Below are 18856 nucleotides of genomic sequence, written 5' to 3' on the forward strand. Positions count from 1 at the left end.
GGCCCGAGCTCCTGCCTCACGGACAAACCCAAACCCACCGAGAGGCAGCACAAGTCATTCGCTGCAGGGGACACATTTTATTATGAAGCTGCCGGAATGATCACACCTAAAAGTTCCTAAAGTGCCAAAACGCAAACCTGATGTCTAAACGGAATATACTTATGGCTTTAATTTTCACTGAACATTATTTTATTCAAGTAAATCACATTTTATAAAGGAAATCATTACTTTTAGGGAAAATGAACATATTTGGGTAAGGTGGGCTTATATTTTGAATAGAATGTGGGAAAAATTATATCAGAAAAGGACTTTTTGGAAAAGATGTATTTTTAGGACTTGATTTTTTCCCCCAGAATACTTACTATGACAATTGAATTCTTGTTCCTTCTTTAACAATAAAAATAGTGATATATGTAATATCTAATGTATTACTTAACCATATGTGGAGTTCTCTTTAGTGCCTACTTAACTGTACTCTGGGCCTTCCACAAGTATGGTATGTAAGAGCTCACAAGCTAGTTTCTGTGACTGTTACCATTTACTTGTAAGGAAGCTATAGAGGCTCAGTATGTCACCCAAAGACACATAGATAAAAAGGATTTAGGTAGGGATTCACATTTAGGAAACCCTTCCAGAACTCTGTTGTTTGTTGCTATTGTATTTAGCTTCAGATGACCCTGAAGGTTTTTGTGTGTATGCGGATGTGTGCATATGTGCATGCATGTGTGTACACGTGTGTGTGCATGTGTATACATGCTCATGTGTGTGCGCATGATGTGTGTGTGTGTGTGTGTGTGTGTGTGTGTGGCAGTACTGTGGTTTGAGCTCAAGGCCTCAGACATGGCACGCTGGCTCTCTACCACTTGAGTCACACCCTAGCCCAATGTTGGCCTTTTTATTTATTTTTGGATAGCGTCTCGTGCCTTCTGCTGGAGTTGGCTTGGGCTGTGATTCCCCCAGTTTCCACATCACAAGTAGCTGGGCTGCAAGTATGAGCTGCTGCACTCAGCTCCTGAGCAGTTCTAGACGAGTTAACTTCTGTGCTCTTCCGCGACTACTTGGGTAGCGCATGCCACCCATCTTGACTGGTGCTTACTTTAGTTAGTAGTAGGATCATTATGTAAGGCATATTTTAATACTATAAAACTTAAAAACAAAATTTCCTGATTAAAAATGAATTCTCCATGCTTGAAGGTTGGCAGATGTATTGTGAGAGTGTGATGGCTGGTGTGTATGGAAGACAGTGGTAAAAGCCTGTGAAGGTGTTCCAATATGGAACTGAGCAAGGCCATCGATTATCTTGTTGCTTATTGAATGACCACGGATGATGTGAGCAAATCTATTCAAAAGGCTCCTGTCTGATTCTCACCATAGAGAAATTATTATACATGTTATATTCCTCCACTGAGATCAGTTTTTTCCTCTCTTATTACTTTGGCAGCCACAAAAGCTGATGGATTTGCGCTGTATTTCCTTGGAGAATGTAATAATGTGAGTATCTCTCCTCAAGTTTCTGTGCTCAGATAAGAAATAGCAATAATTGGTCTTTGACAATACTTACTGTATTCCAAATGATAGACATACATAAGTACTTTAAGCTTATTTTTATTTCTTCCTCTTCCTTTCCTCTCCTCCTTTCCTCCTCTTTGCTTTCCTTCCTTTTTCCTTCTCGTCTTAGGATTGTTATTTTGTTTTTCTTCCATACTCAGGCCTTTGCACTCAACAGGCTCTATTACTTGAACCATGTTCCTGTGTTTTGCTTCCATATATGACTAGTACCAGTCAAGCATTGCACAGCACTATTTACAGAGAAGGTCTTGGAATCTGTGTTGTTTTTGCTTTGGTTTGTAGTATCCTGTATCGTGGGTTGCAGTTCTAGGTTTGTGTTGTCTGGCGTTTCAGTACTTTGGGCTGGCGTGCTGTACACAGCCTGTGCCCATTTCCAGGCATCATACACAGTTTAATAGAGTAGACGCAGAGGCTGGCAGTGTGTGATTGTGTGGTTGTAGAAGACAGCTCTGTAAGTGCTCTGGGACTGGTTTGCTGGATTCAGATCCCGGAGCGTCTGTCAGTGTCCGTGGCTCACCATGTCCAGCTGTGGGCTTCCCAGCCCTGCACTTCGGGCCTGGTCTGACACAACATTCCGGCTCGTTCCATCACTGCAGTTGAGAAGGAGTCAGATGATAGCCCAGCATAGTCTTCGTCAATTCATTTCCATTCAGAGCGTGAGGCGTATTTATCAATATAGTTGCCATTTACTTGTGTTACTTAAATGTTAGGCAGCATTCTTGAGATTTGGGGATATGTTGGCACAATATAATAGCTATATCCTTGAGTAATCAAAATATATTATGTTGATGCTATTTAATATATTAATAGAAATGGAGAAAAAGTGTTCAGAGACATCCGATTTTAGTCTTGAGTAAACAGTAATACAAGTAGTAAAATAAATAGTTAAAATGTTAAAGTGTATCTATTCATCATGTAAGATATATTGGGATATTGGGCAGCAGCTCATGTAGGCTTGTTCTAGGTACTGCAGCACCGCAGGGCTTTAGTCTCTGCCCTCCTGAGACTTTGCTACTTCCTGGGGAGAGAGCCCGCATGTACAAGCACATCTGAAGACAACACAAAGAAACTATTTGCTAAAAGAAGGAACGATCCAAAGAGAGAAAACATAATCCCATATGTGTGATGATTATGAGGGGTATAGTGGAAATGTGATGAATTATAAGGACACAATTTTTACGAATAAATGTGAACATAGATAAGATGGACAGTTTCAAGGAATATAGACATTGCTGTGTACGGTAAACCATAGAAAAATGTCTAGTTTCCAAGTAACAGGCTGAACACAGTGTTTAGTGATCACCTCTGCAGATAATGTTTACTGAGCAGTGGGATGTTTCCTGAGCAGACTGCCTTTGAGTGCCAGCTGGGCCGGGTGGGAGAGGCCGCAGGCAGCCCGGTCCTGGTGCCCACATCGTCTACCTCCTGCCCACCGGGGCTGTCCCAGAGGGGAGAGAAGGCTTCCAGAAGGACGGAAATGCCCCAGGAAGTAGGTTAGCTTCAAAAACCTTGTGGTTCTGATTCATCACTTGATGACTGTGATTTGGGCAAGACTGGCGAACTTTCTAAACCTTCATCTCCCCTCCTCCATAGCTCGAATGTTGCATCATAAATGCTGTTTACTCGACAAGTATTTGAAGTACCTGCTAGTGTCAGAGGAATATGCTAAGCTGCTCAGCAGGCCAAGATTCTCTTCAGTAGAGTTGGCAGCAGTGAGCAGGGAATCACAGGGAGCTCATGGTGCACTGGCCAAGGAGTGTGGAGAGATGGCTCCCCTTGCCCATGGGCACTGGGAGGAAGAAATGGTTTGTCAGGAGCAGAATATTTTGTCATGTGACTGACATAGACGAGGTGCTTTGGAGGTGTTTGTTGGGAAAAATGGTTTCCTGAGACTGAAGTTTTGCTTAATTCATTTTTTGGTGTCTTTGTTCTTTTTTATTCATTTACACTTAGCCACACATTCAAAATAACATTTCACATGTTATCATTTTTGTCTTGGGCTGTCAACCAGAATTTGTTTGTAAAAGTTATAATGTTATGAGCGCCAATTCTTAAACATTAATTCACAGTAGGTCACTAACAAGCGCAAGTTGTGGGACTGATCAGTAAGTCAGTTTAGAAGTGTTTGTTTGTAAACACGAATGGCTGCATGGTTGTAAGCCCTCAATCCCGAGCCGTGTGGAGACTCCTCACCTGTGCAGCCGGGTGTCCCCCTCGGCCAGTGCCCATCCTCGCTCCCAGCCGAGCCTTCCCTAGGTATCCCGCAGGCTCCCCTCCGGCCAGAGTTCCTGCTTTCCGACAATGGCCGCCACGCTCTGTCTATCCTCACAGACTTCCTCTTTTAAGGACACTCATCTCCCCCTTCACATTCTGGGTTTTTTATGACTCCCAAACCGTGAAGAAGATGTGTTAGAAAATTCCCCTGCTTGGGTACACGCTGGGAGACACTGGACAAGCGGAAGAAACGGTCTGTGTCTTTAGTGTGTGTCACGTAAACAGTTGCCTGGAAATATTGCTTCGTTTGCATAGCCTGTTTGTTGTAGTGATTGTGTGAGGCTTCAGGTGCACTGACAATCTGTACAGGCTGGTGTATTTTTAAGAACAGTGTGAAGTTAGCTTCAGGTGAAGGTAGTGGCTGGTCTTGCCTAGGCTACATCTCAGCTTTTCTTACTCTTTAGTGCCACCTAGTGGTTTTAGGGAAACAAACAGGAAGCCGATTTTATATATTTCTTAAAAATAGTTCTAAAATCTGGTCAAGTGAGTGGTTGAGGATAAAAAAAAAACGATGTGTGAGAAACAAATACTGTAATGAGAGACGACACTAGATCACTTGACTCGCGGCTGCTGGTCCTCTCTGAAGGGAGCGTGGCTGCTGACGTGGTGGACTGCTAGGGTCCCTCTTGAGCTTGCTGTGTCTGTGCTGCCTGTCCTCACAGTTAACCCCCTTTCTGTGTGGATTCCCCAGACCAGAGGACTGCCTCATCTGGGGGTCCGCGTGCGGATGGCTGTCGGGCAGGGCTCCGGTGTCCGTCCGGGCTGCGGTACAGGACACCCATAAAGCACGCTCTCGTCTTCCTCCTAGAGTCTGTGTGTGTTCACACCACCCGGGATGAAGGAGGGCCAGCCCCGGCTCATCCCGGCCGGACCCATCACCCAGGGCACCACCATCTCTGCTTACGTGGCCAAGTCCAGGAAGACGCTGCTCGTGGAGGACATCCTTGGGGTAAAGGACTTCTGATCGTAACTGAAGTATTTCTGAAAAAATGATGTACCATGCCCAATTAGAGGTTAAGCTTTAAAACAAAATACAGTAAGCCTGCCCTATTCACAGGTGTATCACATATGGTTTTGACCAAGCACAGTAGTACATCATACATACATGCATATGTACATCATGCATGCATACCTGCAAATAATAAATAGCAAAATCAGAAGTTTCAGATCCTAATATATGTGTTGTTCCGCTCAGTGGGTACAGAGAAACTCTCAGCCAGTTTCGTGTTACCATCAGTGGTGTTTAAGTCATTTTGTGACCTGCTGTTTACCTGCCCTTACTGAAGTTTTGTGAAAATATACTTCCCCCAGAGCAAGTGGTGCCCTGAAGCAAGGTAAAAGTGGATGTGCATAACGTGATACAGTGAAGATTTAGTAGAAACTGGGTGAGATTATGGAAAACCTGAATCAAGCACCCAGCGTGTTTGTGATGAGGAGTAGATAAGATGTCATTTTTGGTGAGCAGTATTCCTGCATGCAACAGTAATTTTTGAGACAATGATCCAGCCTGCTCCGTGGAGTGGCAGATTATGTACATCTGACCCGTATTCATACAGCAAAGGTAAATGTGAGTAGTTCTAGAGCATTTGCAGCTTTCCCTTGATGGAGGTCTTCTTGGAACCAGACGAAGGGTCTGCTATACAAATCAAAACATATAAGCCGGGTGCTTATATTCAGAAAATTGTCTCTTGTACATTCACTAAGAGCTGAATTTAAAGAATTCTTATTTCAGTGCACGTGTCAGTAGGGTGAAACGTTAGAATATATGTTGTATTCATGTACACACAACAGTTGCCATTTCACATCCTGCTGCATGCACACAAGTGAGCCAGCAGTTGCTGCACACAGACCGCCCCAAATCTGGGGGTGTCTTACCGCAGCCACTTCCTGTCCCAGCTGAGTCTGTGGACTGGCCCCTTCTGCCGACCTGGACCCTCTCATGGGGCCAAGGCCCACTGGCCCTCAGTCAGGTGCTGTCCAGTCTTGGAAGACCTCAGTGCTCCCTGTTTCTCTCTCACCCCACCTATAAGGCTAGCCTGGCACATTCCTACAGTAGCCAGAGTCCAAGAGAGAAGAAGGAAGGCGACTTTTCAAACCTCAGCTTACATCTGACTTACTGTCCTCCCATTAATTGCATGATCACATGACCGGAGTTGGAAGGCTCTACGAAGGGTGGACCTACAGAGACACTGGACAGTGCAGGGCTGTCTTCCGCAGTGTGTCAATGCCGGTGTTGCACTGAGATGCACGGCAAGGTGTTCAGACTTGCAAGGAGTTTTCTCCGTCCATTGCTAACCCTATCTGAAGCCTTTTAAGTGTGTTCTTTAAAATTTTTTTTGCCATAATTACATAATTTTGCAATCAGGAACTAGTAACATTGTAGAAAAATGGAGATGGAACATGCCATATATTCTAACTTGAGAGTGTTCTTTTGTGCATGCAGACTCCTAAAGGCCTGCAAATTACAAACATAGATTTTTTTTTAACTATTCTTTTTTTTGGGGGGGGGGGCGGGTCTGGTAGTGGGGCCTGAACTCTGGGCCTGGGTGCTGTCCCTCAGCTCTTCAGCTCAAGGCTAGCACTCTACCAGTTGAGCCACAGCGCCACTTCCGACTTTTTTTCTTTTTGCTTATGTGGTGCTGGGCAATCGAACCCAGGGCCTCATGCATGCAAGGCAAGCGCTCTACCACTGAGCCACCTTCCCAGCCCCTTTTTTTACTATTCTTGATTCATGGAAAGTACTAATTTGTGGCCGGTAGCTTCCTGTAGCCAGTACACATTGAAGAAACAGAAGTAGAGTTTTGATAGTAAGTCAGTCTATTTCTCTATGTTTTCTTTCAGTGATTTTGCTAAGGAATAAAATGATTCAAGTAAAAAAAATAATTTCTGTTCGTAGGATAAATAACTAATAGTTATCAGACAATCTGAGTGCTTACAGTACTTACATGGACCTTGGAGGTTTCAATCAGAATAGTCTTAATAACATACCCTTTTGTGTTACTCTAACCTTGAAAACAGAAAAAGAAGAAATGTTTATAAACAGTTTTTCTCTATGTAGTGTTTGCATTTGGAGTGATTTATATTATCTCATTATGCCTATGAAGCCTGAGGACAGTCTGGCTAGGAAGATAAATGGATAACTGTCAGCTTTTATGATGACTTTATTATTATTACACAAAATGAACATACACGTTCATTCATCAGGTTTGTCCTTGTCAAGGATAAAAATAACATGAAAGTAATTGAGTATAGGTTTTATATTGCTGACAATAAGCATTTTTAAGTAAGATTTTTATGTAACCATCATCATTTGCTTTTCTTTTGAAAAAGACTGCTCATCATTGATGACAAGTCTCATGCAAATTTCTGAAAGGAATTGGAGCTACAGCGTGATTCTGTTACTCTCCTTCTTTTTCTTCATGCGGACAGAGCAAGTTTGTTTGAAAGGGAAGCAGGAGGGTAGCTAGGCCCTTTGTTTGGAGAGCGCCCACACAGCCGTCACAGCCCTCCTCACCGGGCAGTTCTATGGCACAGGGTCCCTCGGGGTCTCCTCCCTTGGGCTTTGCTCTGATTGCTTGATGGCTGGGCTCCTCTATGCACCATCCCAACTCTTTCCTTTGGTTGAGCAGATACCCAGTGCATTATGGGAAGTAGAGGCATTTGAGCAGAAACTCAGGGCAGCGTCCTGGGCACCATGGGAACAAGAGGTCTCCTGATGGGCCATGTTTATCTGTGACGTGTCATGTCCAGTGCTTCTTCCTATCTACCTGGCAGCTCCCTTTCCTTTCCATCATGCCCCCCTACTGATTTTGTGTCTCTCACTGAATTTATGCATTTCCCCTTTACCTTTTCAGGATGAACGATTTCCAAGAGGTACTGGGCTGGAATCGGGAACTCGGATCCAGTCTGTTCTCTGTTTGCCGATCGTCACTGCGATTGGTGACTTGATTGGCATCCTTGAGCTGTATCGGCACTGGGGCAAAGAGGCCTTCTGTCTCAGTCATCAGGAGGTGAGCGTCTTTGGCCGCTAACACTCAGTGACTCATGTATCTTTACAACTCAAAGCTTGCGTGACATTGTTTTGATGTGAATACTCATGATTGCCTAGAAAGTGTTCATTTTCCTGAGGTTGATTATAGAGGGAACTGATTAATTGGTAGCATAGCCTTTTTTCTGTAAGAAAACATATGGACAATACACAGTCCAATAACGCTGTGTGGTGGCTTTGAAGCTCTACATTCTGGCTGTCTTCATGCCTTCTTAAAAACGTCCTTTCTCTAAACCGAGTGTCAAATACGAATATGAAATACCGGCGTGAGTATGCTAGGAATGCAATGCTGCCTTCACTGCTCATGCAAGTGGAGTAGGCTCGTAGATGCCAAGCTCAAATACCAAAATGTCTCACATCCACCTCAGCCAGTCCTTGCATGGCCTGGCCCCACCCGCTGTCTGACCCTCCCCCCGTGCTGTTCCCGCTGTCCCTCCTTCCGTGGAGGCCCTGCCCCTCCCTCAGTGTGGGCTTCCTGGCTCTGTCCCTCTGTCCTCCTCGGGAGTTGCGCCTTCCCTTGGGGGCCCCTGTGCACTTGATGCCCGTGGGTGCTCTGTCCTGCCGCTGCCTCCTCTTACATCACGCACGACACTTGGCCTCAGTGTGGCTCTCCCCCACAGCACACAGAAAGGGGCCCCAGTGTGTGGCCGTGGCACTTACTGCTCTGCCTGCAGCACTTGGAGTAGTGCCTGGTTCCTAGCCGATATATGTTAACTGCACAATAAACGGTAAAAGAAGCTGGCTAGTCGCCAAAGCAAGATCTTGTCAGCGAGCGCAAGCATAGGGATTTCATGTCTTAGAAATAACACATCATCTTACAGGCTCCTAGAGCCCTTCTAAATAGACTTTCTGTTAAACTTGAAAGTACTCATTTTATGTTACAACAAGAGCCTTAAGCTCCATTAATTAGTAGGGGAAAGGTTAAAAAAAAAAAAAAAGAAAAAGCATGTGCATTACTATTTGACACTTAGTGTCCTGCAGATCTCTGAAGCTCAGTTACCTTCATTTGGGCGGTGCTGTGTAACTGATGAATATTTTCTGTGTGTCGTATTTGTATGTTTTCTTGCTTTTTTAGGTTGCAACAGCAAATCTCGCCTGGGCTTCAGTCGCCATACATCAGGTGCAGGTGAGGCTCCGGGATGCGTTCACAGCATCTTCCTAAGGAAGAAGAGTTACTCGAGTGCATCACTGGGCATCAGAGTAGAGACCTATTAGCAGGGTCATGCTTTGCTTTCGTTTTTACTTTTTATGCTTTTTAAAAAAATATTACAATTTTTGTGATTTCTAAAATGCTTATTCATTTAATCCTTCCTATTTATTCCCTTACTTCCTGTCTTCAATATATGTCAATTACACACATGTATTTTTTAAGAGCCCTTCTCTCCTCCCCTTTCCATTTCAGCAAAGTCAATGTACGGGAAGAAAGTGGAGTTGTGGGATAACAGGATGGGGGCCAGGACTTCACCGTCCTCAAGTGTAGGTAGCAGATGTGCCAACAGTTTTGACAGTATCAAGTGTTTGTTCTAGCTCAGGGCTTCATGCTTTCATTCTCCTTTCTTGCCCATTGCTGGGTTGCTACCCTTGAGTCATGCCTCCAGCTCCAAATTTTGTTGGTTAACTGGAGATGGAATCAAGTATATCTTTCTACCCAAGTCGACTTTGAACTGTGATCCTCCAAGTCTCAGCCTTCTGAGGAGCTAGGAGCCATCAGTGCTTGGCTTATAATGTATCAAAAATATTTTTGGTGATCAGTTGTGGTAGACTGACTATATCTGAATGCTGCATCTGACACGCGTGAGGCCTGGGTCCTGCTAGGCTTCTCCATTGCTTCGTGTCTCACCTGTGAAGTTTAAATCCCAAACCTGTGGAGTTTGTAGTTAGTAAATGAGGTAATAATAGCAGATACACCAGTCAGGGTTTAGCATATTCATGTATTCAACAGATGAGAATAGTCATTGAGATTATTACACAAGTCAGGCAGTTGTGCTGTTAATGGAAAGAACTTGCATTTTCAAGTAAGTGGAAATCCATATCACTAATAGCCATTACTTTACATGGCAGGTATGCAGAGGTCTTGCCAAACAGACGGAGCTAAATGACTTTCTACTGGATGTATCCAAGTGAGTCTCATTTCTAGGGATATTGAAAACTTTATTGATTAGTTGTTTAAGTTCAGGCCTTGGCAGTGATAGATTGGTCTCCACGGTGGTCAATAACCAAAGATGAATCTTCATTATACAAGTAATTTGGGAAGAATGATTAATTATATTTCAGATTATAGAGTTAGGTCATCACCCATGTTCACTTTATAAGTGAAACATTACTGATATAAATTGATGATGCTAATTTTTATTTGGACATTAACTTTGTAAATAGCTTGTCTTATAGCAGGTTGAAGACACTAATTAGCTGTTTTTGTAGAGAATTCTGACAGCATTAGGAGAGGAATTCTTCTGACTTTACCCCCCCAAATTTCCTCTCTACCATTTCCTACCAATATCAATTTTAAATATTATGAAAAATATTTTAAACTTTTCTGTGCATAGCATCTCAGATATCTTTTTGAGAACATGTTCTATTTCTTTGACTCAGAAAAACTCCTGTGAGCTGGTAACGAAGGCAATTGTAGATGTTCATCAAATTTCAGGTTCATACTGGTTTTGCTTGCCACCAGGACTGACCTTCTGTAAAGCTGATCCTCCTGGCTAAGCATTGCATCGTGAAAATGCGCCGGGTCTTGGTAACTTCCCTCCTACCAGTCACTAAAGAAGCCACACGTGTGTGTTCACCCTGGATCCCTGTGAAAGCTGTAATGGTGTCAGCTCCCACATTGCCATGTAGCGGAATTTCATATTATATGCCAGCAAATACTAGACTTCCCATGAATAATTTCTTTTTTTTTTTCTTTTTTCTTTTTCTTTTTTTTTGTCGGTCGTGGGGCTTGAACTTTGGGCCTGAGCGCTGTCCCTCAGCTCTTCAGCTCAAGGCGAGTGCTCTACCACTTGAGCTACGGTGCCACTTCTGGTTTTCTGGTGGTTTATTGGAGATAAGAGTTTCACGGACTTTCTTGCCCAGGCTGGCTTTGAACCACGATCCTCAGATCTCAGCCTCCTGAGTAGCTAGGATTACAGGCATGAGCTACCAGCGCCTGGCCCCACAAATAATTTCTTGAGTTACCAGTTCACATTTTACTTGTTTTTATAAATTAAAAAATAAAGAAATGTAGAGCTGAAGATCTCTTTTGACAACATAAGTCAATATTCTTCTTTCAAACAAAGAGTCTTCTAGGATGTGTGACTGTATTCCTTCAAGGCATATAGAAAGCAAAGCTGCGAGCTTTCTCTAGCCAGGGTACTTTGTTTACTTTGCAAGTGTCCCAGAGTCGGCTGAACACCTCAGGCCACCCTGAGCCCTCCTGCTTCTCTCCTGCTTCTCCCGGCTTCCTTACATGGTGCCTTCAGTGTGCTGTGCCCTGAAGGATGCTCTCAGTCTCCCTAATTTCAAGCTAAAAATTACCCTTAAAAAATAATTGTTCATTATTGTTAGTTTCCTTAAGTGTGAGAACACTGCTAAGTTTATGTAAGCCTAAACTGAAAGCTTTACATAGCCAGTAGAACCATATTGAATGCTTTTTTACATCTTCTTGTAATATACATGGCTGTTACTTCATTTTTTTGGTGACATTTATAATAATAGCAATAATAATATGTTTAATTTACATAGTCATTAGACACATCATTACTTGTATCTGACAGTTCTTCTCAAATGAATTCCATTTTTACAATAAAACTGCTTTTTAACTCTTTCCAATTTTTCATTTCAATCCAATTGGTCAAGATACGTTATATTCATAAACTACTTTGGCAAATGGCAACTCCTTTGTACAATCACTTAAAAAAAAAAAAAAACAGAACTCTAGCTTCCCCAAAACCCGCCCTCCCTCAAATTGATTACATTAGTATTGTGGAGCCAGTTTTAGTTCTGCATTGTGTCATTACATGTTGTGACCTTTGCTCTGTTTTGGTTCTGAGCAATAAAGTACTCATTTAGTAATCACTAAATGCATCCTCTAGAGTAAAGCCCCAATATTAAGGCAATGATAAAATGTTATTTATTTAAGATGATAGTGATTGTTTCCAAAAAATCAGATCATATCTCTGTAGTTGTTTAAATGCAGGCACATATAACTAATACATTCTTGAGTGTGTACTGTGATCTAAGTACTGTTCCTAACCTGGTTCATGTTACTTTCTTTCAGAACATATTTTGATAACATAGTTGCAATAGATTCTCTGCTTGAACACATAATGGTAAGTTGCCTTTTGTGGTGAAAATAATTTATTTAATCTTAAATTCCATGGTCCTCATTCTGGTGGAACATCCCATATGAATTAGACAAACCCTTCTAAACGTTACGACAATGCGATACCTACCAATCTACTGCCTTCTATTTGTAATTTCTGTTGAGATTCTCGGGGAAAGGAAGTTTGAGTAGCCATATCCCAATTTTCATATAAAACAGCTTACTTTGAAAAGACTTGTGGTTTATCTTTATATCCTCCAAGCCACCTTGGACATAGATGTTATATTAGGGATCTGCCGTTGATTCTTCTTGATCTTCAAGTTCATTCTATTTCGTTTTAGTCTCAACTGTTCTCTCGCGGAGGGTTGGCGGGCACTTTGAGCAGAAAGCCACAGGAAGGCGTAGAACTCCAGCCGTCCTCCTTGTGACTTTGCTTTTGTCTTGAATCCCTTTGCGTGGACATGGTTCCCTGCGGTCAGGTGCGCCTGTGCTTGGAACGCTGTCAGCTCTGACAAAGGCTCTTTTCCTTCCCATTGTTCTAGTCCACTTCACAATAGAGTAATCTTCAAGAGGTCTCCTCAGCGGAGGCTGCAACACGGCCCTCACCCACCAAGGTTGCGGCTCCTGGTGACAGTGTGGCTAGAGGGACGGTCCCCAGGGCCCGGGAGCTCATGTGCAGTGCTCGAGACGTCCCGTTCAGGACGAACCACTTCACTGCAGTGTCAGGGCCCAGCTAGGGGACGTGGCCACCGAGGCTCTAGAGGTGACCACGATTGCTGCTCTGGAGATAAATGTTTTACCCACTCCAGAGGCCTTTCAAAACATTCACACCCCATTTCCCCCTGGTCTCTAGCTCAGTGCCCTTTCCCCAAAGCACGTACTTCTCTTGCGTCCTCAGACTTGAAGTTCACATGTCTCTGGCATGAGTGAGGGGCCTGCTCACGGGGTGGAGCAGATGGCACCACTTCCTGGAAGCACTCTTCCTGCTTGGCTTCTCATCCCCCTTCTGTCCTCCCATGTGGGCCAGGGCCTCCAGAAAGGTGCTCGGGCCTGAGGAGTTTTCCGGCCCTGTGCTCAGCGCCTTCACAGCTCTGAATGTGGCAGCAGTCTCAGTTGGTGTGGGTTGATTCACTCATGTTGTCTCCCCTACTAGGCTGTGAGCTCAGTGACACCAGAGACAGTCAGGGGTTTGCTCACTGGCATCTGCTTTATAATTCCCATCACCACGTATGAGGGAAAGGAACATTAGATACCCAGGAAATATGATAGCACAAATGGTGAATGGGAACATGGAGGGCCAGCCCCCATGGACAGAACTGTTACATGTAGCCAGGCGCCAGTGCTCACGCCTATAATCCTAGCTACTCAAAGCCAGCTTGGGCAGGAAAGTCTGTGAGATTCTTATCTCCAGTAAACCACCACAAAAGCAGAAGTGGCACTATGGCTCCAATGGTAGAGTGCTAGCCTTGAGCTAAAGAGCTCAGGACAGTTCCCAGGCCTGGAGTTCAGCCCCATGACTGACAGAAACAAAACAACAAAAACGGTTATATCCACCTATAAGTTAATTTTACATGCGATTTCCTACTCTTCCTCTGCCCACATGGTGACCATGCTGCTTTTGCATAAATTTTGTCATGGCTGTTCTCCTCCAAGAATTAGTTCTTGTCCTCTGAGGAATAATTTCACAGCTCTGATCTGGATATCTGAAGTTAACTCTAGTAGAGCATTTATGTAAGCCCAGTCCAATATGGACAGTTAGATATGTTAAGCATTAAAGAAATATTTGTTCTAGAAAACGGATGAACAAATTGGGTAGGCGAAATGAGTTCACAGTTAACCATTTAAAAGTAGGGAAGTACATTTGTTAGAAAGGCGTGGACTATAAAAATGGCTAGTAGGAGTTCTAATTACTAGCTCTATAATAGTGGGATGTAGCTTACCTCCTGGTACACATCAATATGTAAATGTGTTTACCACATGGTAAATACCTAGAGATCATTATGATGATTGTCTGGCACTACAGCATATAAAATCAACACAGTTATCAAACTATGTCTCCTTAGAGGTTATAGCCTATATGTTTCACAGTTGCTATTCCCAGACACCCAAGTAGCCAGGACGCTGCCGGCCTTGCTGTGGATACAAGCTCAGATGGAGGTTCTAGACGTCCTGAGTGCTCAGTGGGTGAAGGGCTCTTAGGAAGTGAGGCTGTTCAGAATGATGCTTAGCAACAGAGACACATTCCAACATGCAGCACAAACTGTGCGTGCATGCCCGCTCTTCACGCATCCTTGTCAGTATATGCTAGCATTAGCACATGATTTGTACATAATACATGTTATATTTTATGTATATTTATATGTATATGCTTACAATGCTCATGTCCTACGCAGTTCAGGTTTAGAATAGCTGAAATTATTGAACACAGATCCACCTGTAAATGTCTTGAATTTCTCACTGCTTACTCCTGTTGTCTCATTTGTCTTTAGATATATGCAAAAAACCTGGTGAACGCCGACCGCTGTGCCCTTTTCCAGGTGGACCATAAAAACAAGGAGTTATATTCAGACCTTTTTGATATTGGAGAGGAAAAGGAAGGGAAACCCATCTTCAAGAAGACCAAAGAGATAAGGTACAGCTGGCGCGCAGTGTCCTAGCTCTGTCACAGAGGCGCAGGTGTCGCTACCCACTTTTCTGTGCCTATCCGCAGGTGTGCTGACAATGCTTGTCATACTGTGATATCATTCCCACCAGGACCCGCCTCCTGAAGGTAGTGCTTCTGGGAATGACATTGCAGTGCCCGCGAAACCGCGCCCAGGAAGCGTTAGCCTCACTCCTGGAAACGCCGTCTTCCGGAGGCGGTCCTTTTGGAAATCATGTTGGAAAAACTTACTAGTGCTCCCAGGTAGGTAAAGGTGCACTCCGCCTGGAGTCTGCAGGTTTTCCCATGTTTGGGAGCAAGGGTAAATTGAACCAGTTTGGCCCCAGCCTCTTCCCAGCCTGGATGGCTGCCTCAGGGTCCGAGCAAAGAGGAAATGCATCTAGTGCGTTCCCTGACTGGAGCACATTGTAGCTGACTCGCCAGTGGGTGGAGTCAACATGCAGTGTGTTGCACCTTAAAACAAAAGTCTCTGCTCTGCAAGTGGCCTCTGCTGTCCCTTGATGAGACAGATGGAGCATACTTGTCCGTAGAGGCACGGTGGCGCAGTGCTGCCAACCTGGAAACCTGCAAGGAGCACTATCGACTTACAGATCCGCTGAGCATCCTCAGCCAGAAGGCCTCTGAAATACCTGCTTTCTTCTTCCTACTTGTCTCGTTTACTCTGCTACATACACTATATAAAGATTCCTAGTTCAATGCTCCCACACCAAGAATTCCCGCCGAACGTGAGGGCCTGTGCTGTAGTCCTGTCTGTTCACAGAGCTGAGGTCCGGAAGGCCTGGTCTTCTTGCTGAACGTGATAGCCTGTGCTGAAATCCTGACTCTTTACAAAGCTGAGGTCCAGAGGACCTGGTTTGGGACCCGCTCATGCAAACAGTTCACAAAACCTCAGTCCACTGATAAAAAAGGGCATGGTGGTGTGTGCCTGCCATCCCCACTAGGCAGGAGACTAGGTCCAAGATGATCTAATTCCAGGCCAGCTTAGGCAAAACTCTGCAAGACCTCATGTCAACAGCAAAAGCTGGGCATGATGCTGTGTGCCTGTCAGCCCCGCAGTGACAGGTCACGTGAATAGAAAGACCAGAGTCCAGGCCGGCCTGAGCAAACAGCAAGATCCCAGCACAAAAGGGCTGGGGGTATGGCTCAAGTGATGGAGCGCGGGCCTGATGAGTTTGTCCCAGCTTAAAGCCCTCGGTTCAAACCCCAGCACCCCAACAACAATCATTGCTGTGCACGTGGGCACTGTGCCAGGAAGGCGTTCATGTGGAAGGTACATGCCGTGTGGCTGGCTGCGGGCGTGGACTTGCTCTGCTGCCCCACACTTCCCGGTGGTGCAAGCTCACACGTCTGTGCTTCACAATTATATCACTCTGGCACTGTGTGACTCTGTGAGGTTTAAAAGTTTGTTTGTATTTTTTGTATCAAAGTACGTCAGACCGATGTCTCTTGTTTACAGTTTTATTGTTTTCTAACACTGCTATTATTGCTTTAATTTTAAAAACAATGACTTAAAGCATGTATTGACAATCCTAAGAAAGGCGGCTGGGGGACTTGGTTACTGTGAGGTGGCTGGTTGAGAGCCGTTTGCAGGCTTCCGACACCTCAGAGAGCAAAGCACAGAGGGTCGAGTGAGCGTCCCAAGCAGACTGCTCCCAGACCACCACAGACAAGCCTGCAGCCAGGGTGGACCAGATGCTCTGCCTCCACCGCCGGCTGTCCCACAGGGCACAGGGCAGCCGGGGCACGAGCACCTTGAGTTTATGATGCTTTTTGTATCAATTTTCTTGATAATACTTAGAGTAAAGCCTTATTTCTGTAATTATTACTTTCTATAAAATTGAAAAGTCAATACCATGAAGACGAGTTTGAACTGTTGGAAAATCATAGATATTGTGTGCTGTAGAAATGTTAACTAAAGTTTGAAATGATTGCATGCATGATGATAATATTGCAGTGAGAAAAGTATTGATAAATGTGAGAATGTGTTTACAGGAGAAATATACTGGCACTGGATATCCAAAGTGCAGTCAATTCAGATGCCAGCGGCTCATGCCTAGAATCCTCCCTACTAAGGAGACTGAGATCTGACAATCATAGTTTGAAGTTAGCCTGGACAGAGAAGTCTGCAAGACTATTATAGCCAGTTAACCAGCCTAAAGCTGGTGGAGGCAAGGCTTAAGTGGGAAAGTGCCTGCCATGAGCAGAAAATCTGAGAGAGAGCCGGAGACTGGAAGTTCAAGCCCCAGTACTGCCACTAAAATAAAACTATATATGTGTGTGTGTGTGTGTGTGTGTGTGTGTGTGTGTGTGTGTGTGTGTGTGTGTGTGTGTGTGTGTGTGTGTGTGTGTGTGTGTGTGTGTGTGTGTGTGTGTATATATATATATATATATGAACAGTGAACAACTAGCTGTGTTTTGTTTTAAAGGTGAACAAATTAAGAAAGCAGAATATTTCCATATATTTCCATGTTGCAAACAGCATACAATTCTTAGTCTTGCATCGGTAGGTTCAGATGCAGCCCCTGCCACCACAGCACGGTGCTGGGCACAGTGCTCTAGTGCTGGCTGTGCACGGCTGGCTCAGCAGTGTTGACTTCAGGCCACTGAGAATACATGAATAATACTTAGGAGGAAGTGGTTGTGAACTCTGAAGTGTTTTGCCCGTGGAAGTGATTATTGTTGGCTAGTGCTGGGATCCAATTATGCTCTAAAACAAAGTCTCAGGATTATATCTTAAGACAGTCATACCTTAATGTTCATAAGTGGCCACTGTGTGGTGTTTATCTGTTTTAATAGTACATATTTTATAGCATGATTTAGGATATGTCAGTGTAAAGTTAATAGGTGCATTTAAAATAAATAAGGCTTCTCAGATCAGTATGTGATTGTAATGAACTGTTTCGGCATTGATCATTGACCTAGCATGTTCCTCTTCTATCTGTGCAGATTTTCAATCGAGAAAGGAATTGCTGGCCAAGTAGCACGGACGGGGGAAGTCCTGAACATTCCGGATGCCTATGCGGACCCACGTTTCAACAGGTGAGACATAGCTCCTGCCTTCCTCGGCCTCTCGTCTCTCCACGCCCAGCTCTGCCCAAGGCTTCTCTGGGAGGGAGCCCCACTTTTCCATTGCCCAGCTCAGGTACTTTTATCTCCTACTTGGTTTGCTTTTGTGAACCAGCAGTCCATACATTCAGATAGCTACAAAACAGTAATTCCTAAGCTAGTAGAAAGTAACTGTAGCCAGCTATGAGTGTGTACAGTGTTCAGAGCAATGAACAGGGACTTCAATGGATGGATCTCTTGTGGTGGGTCTTCATTTGTTGTACTATATTAGAATTCGACATCAAATTTTATACTAAAAGGCTGAACAGAGTGTTGAAAATATGTATTTTTGAGTTCTGCAATTATTGGCTCAGGGAGACCTGGGGTGAATTATGTAGCTCCCTGTAGCCTCAGTTTCCTGAATTAGTGTAGCAGTACCTAAAAGGTTTCAAAGCTGCTTGACATGAAGTAGGAGCCCATTAAGCCACAGATTTTATTTTATTGGGTGTGGGGCTTGAACTTAGGGCCTGGGTGTTGTCCCTTAGCCTCTTTGTGCTCAAGGCTAACATTCTACCCCTTGAGCCACAGCACCACTTATGGTTTTTTTGAATGTTTCATTGGTGGTAGGAGTCTCATGGAGACTTTTCTGCGCAGGCTGGGTTTGTACTGGGATCCTTGGATCTCAGCCTCCTGAGTAGCTAGGATGACAGCCATGAGCCACTCGCACCCAGCCAGTTTTTATTGGTTATTATTAAAGTTAGATATTAAGGCAGTTTATAAAAACTTTTAACTTCATTTTGACTTTCTTTGGAGTGTGAGGAACCAAACTATAATCTGGGTTTATTAAAGCTAGAGATGAAAAGTTGAAAGATAAACACCATGGCTGTTAGAGAATGATATTTCATATATTTTGTCAACAATGCTTAGTAAGTACATACAACTGGAAGTTTTTATC

At 44.0% G+C, this 18856-nt stretch overlaps 1 protein-coding gene across 6 annotated transcripts in view; it reads left to right on the plus strand.

Annotated features, from left to right (window-relative positions):
- The window catches only part of Pde10a (phosphodiesterase 10A), a 311016-nt gene that overhangs the window by 267801 nt on the left and 24359 nt on the right, over nucleotides 1-18856 (plus strand). For all 6 annotated transcript variants that reach the window (XM_070010313.1, XM_070010310.1, XM_070010312.1 and 3 more), the window contains 8 exons: nucleotides 1442-1491; nucleotides 4652-4792; nucleotides 7698-7853; nucleotides 8967-9017; nucleotides 9953-10011; nucleotides 12150-12201; nucleotides 14684-14826; nucleotides 17803-17895. In XM_070010313.1, the coding sequence (XP_069866414.1) occupies nucleotides 1442-1491; nucleotides 4652-4792; nucleotides 7698-7853; nucleotides 8967-9017; nucleotides 9953-10011; nucleotides 12150-12201; nucleotides 14684-14826; nucleotides 17803-17895 (745 nt within the window). The remainder of the gene's footprint in view (nucleotides 1-1441; nucleotides 1492-4651; nucleotides 4793-7697; nucleotides 7854-8966; nucleotides 9018-9952; nucleotides 10012-12149; nucleotides 12202-14683; nucleotides 14827-17802; nucleotides 17896-18856) is intronic.

Source organism: Dipodomys merriami, unplaced genomic scaffold (genome assembly GCF_024711535.1).
Source record: "Dipodomys merriami isolate MVZ:Mamm:240054 unplaced genomic scaffold, mDipMer1.0.p SCAF_8, whole genome shotgun sequence".
In the NCBI taxonomy this organism is placed as follows: Eukaryota; Metazoa; Chordata; class Mammalia; order Rodentia; family Heteromyidae; genus Dipodomys; species Dipodomys merriami.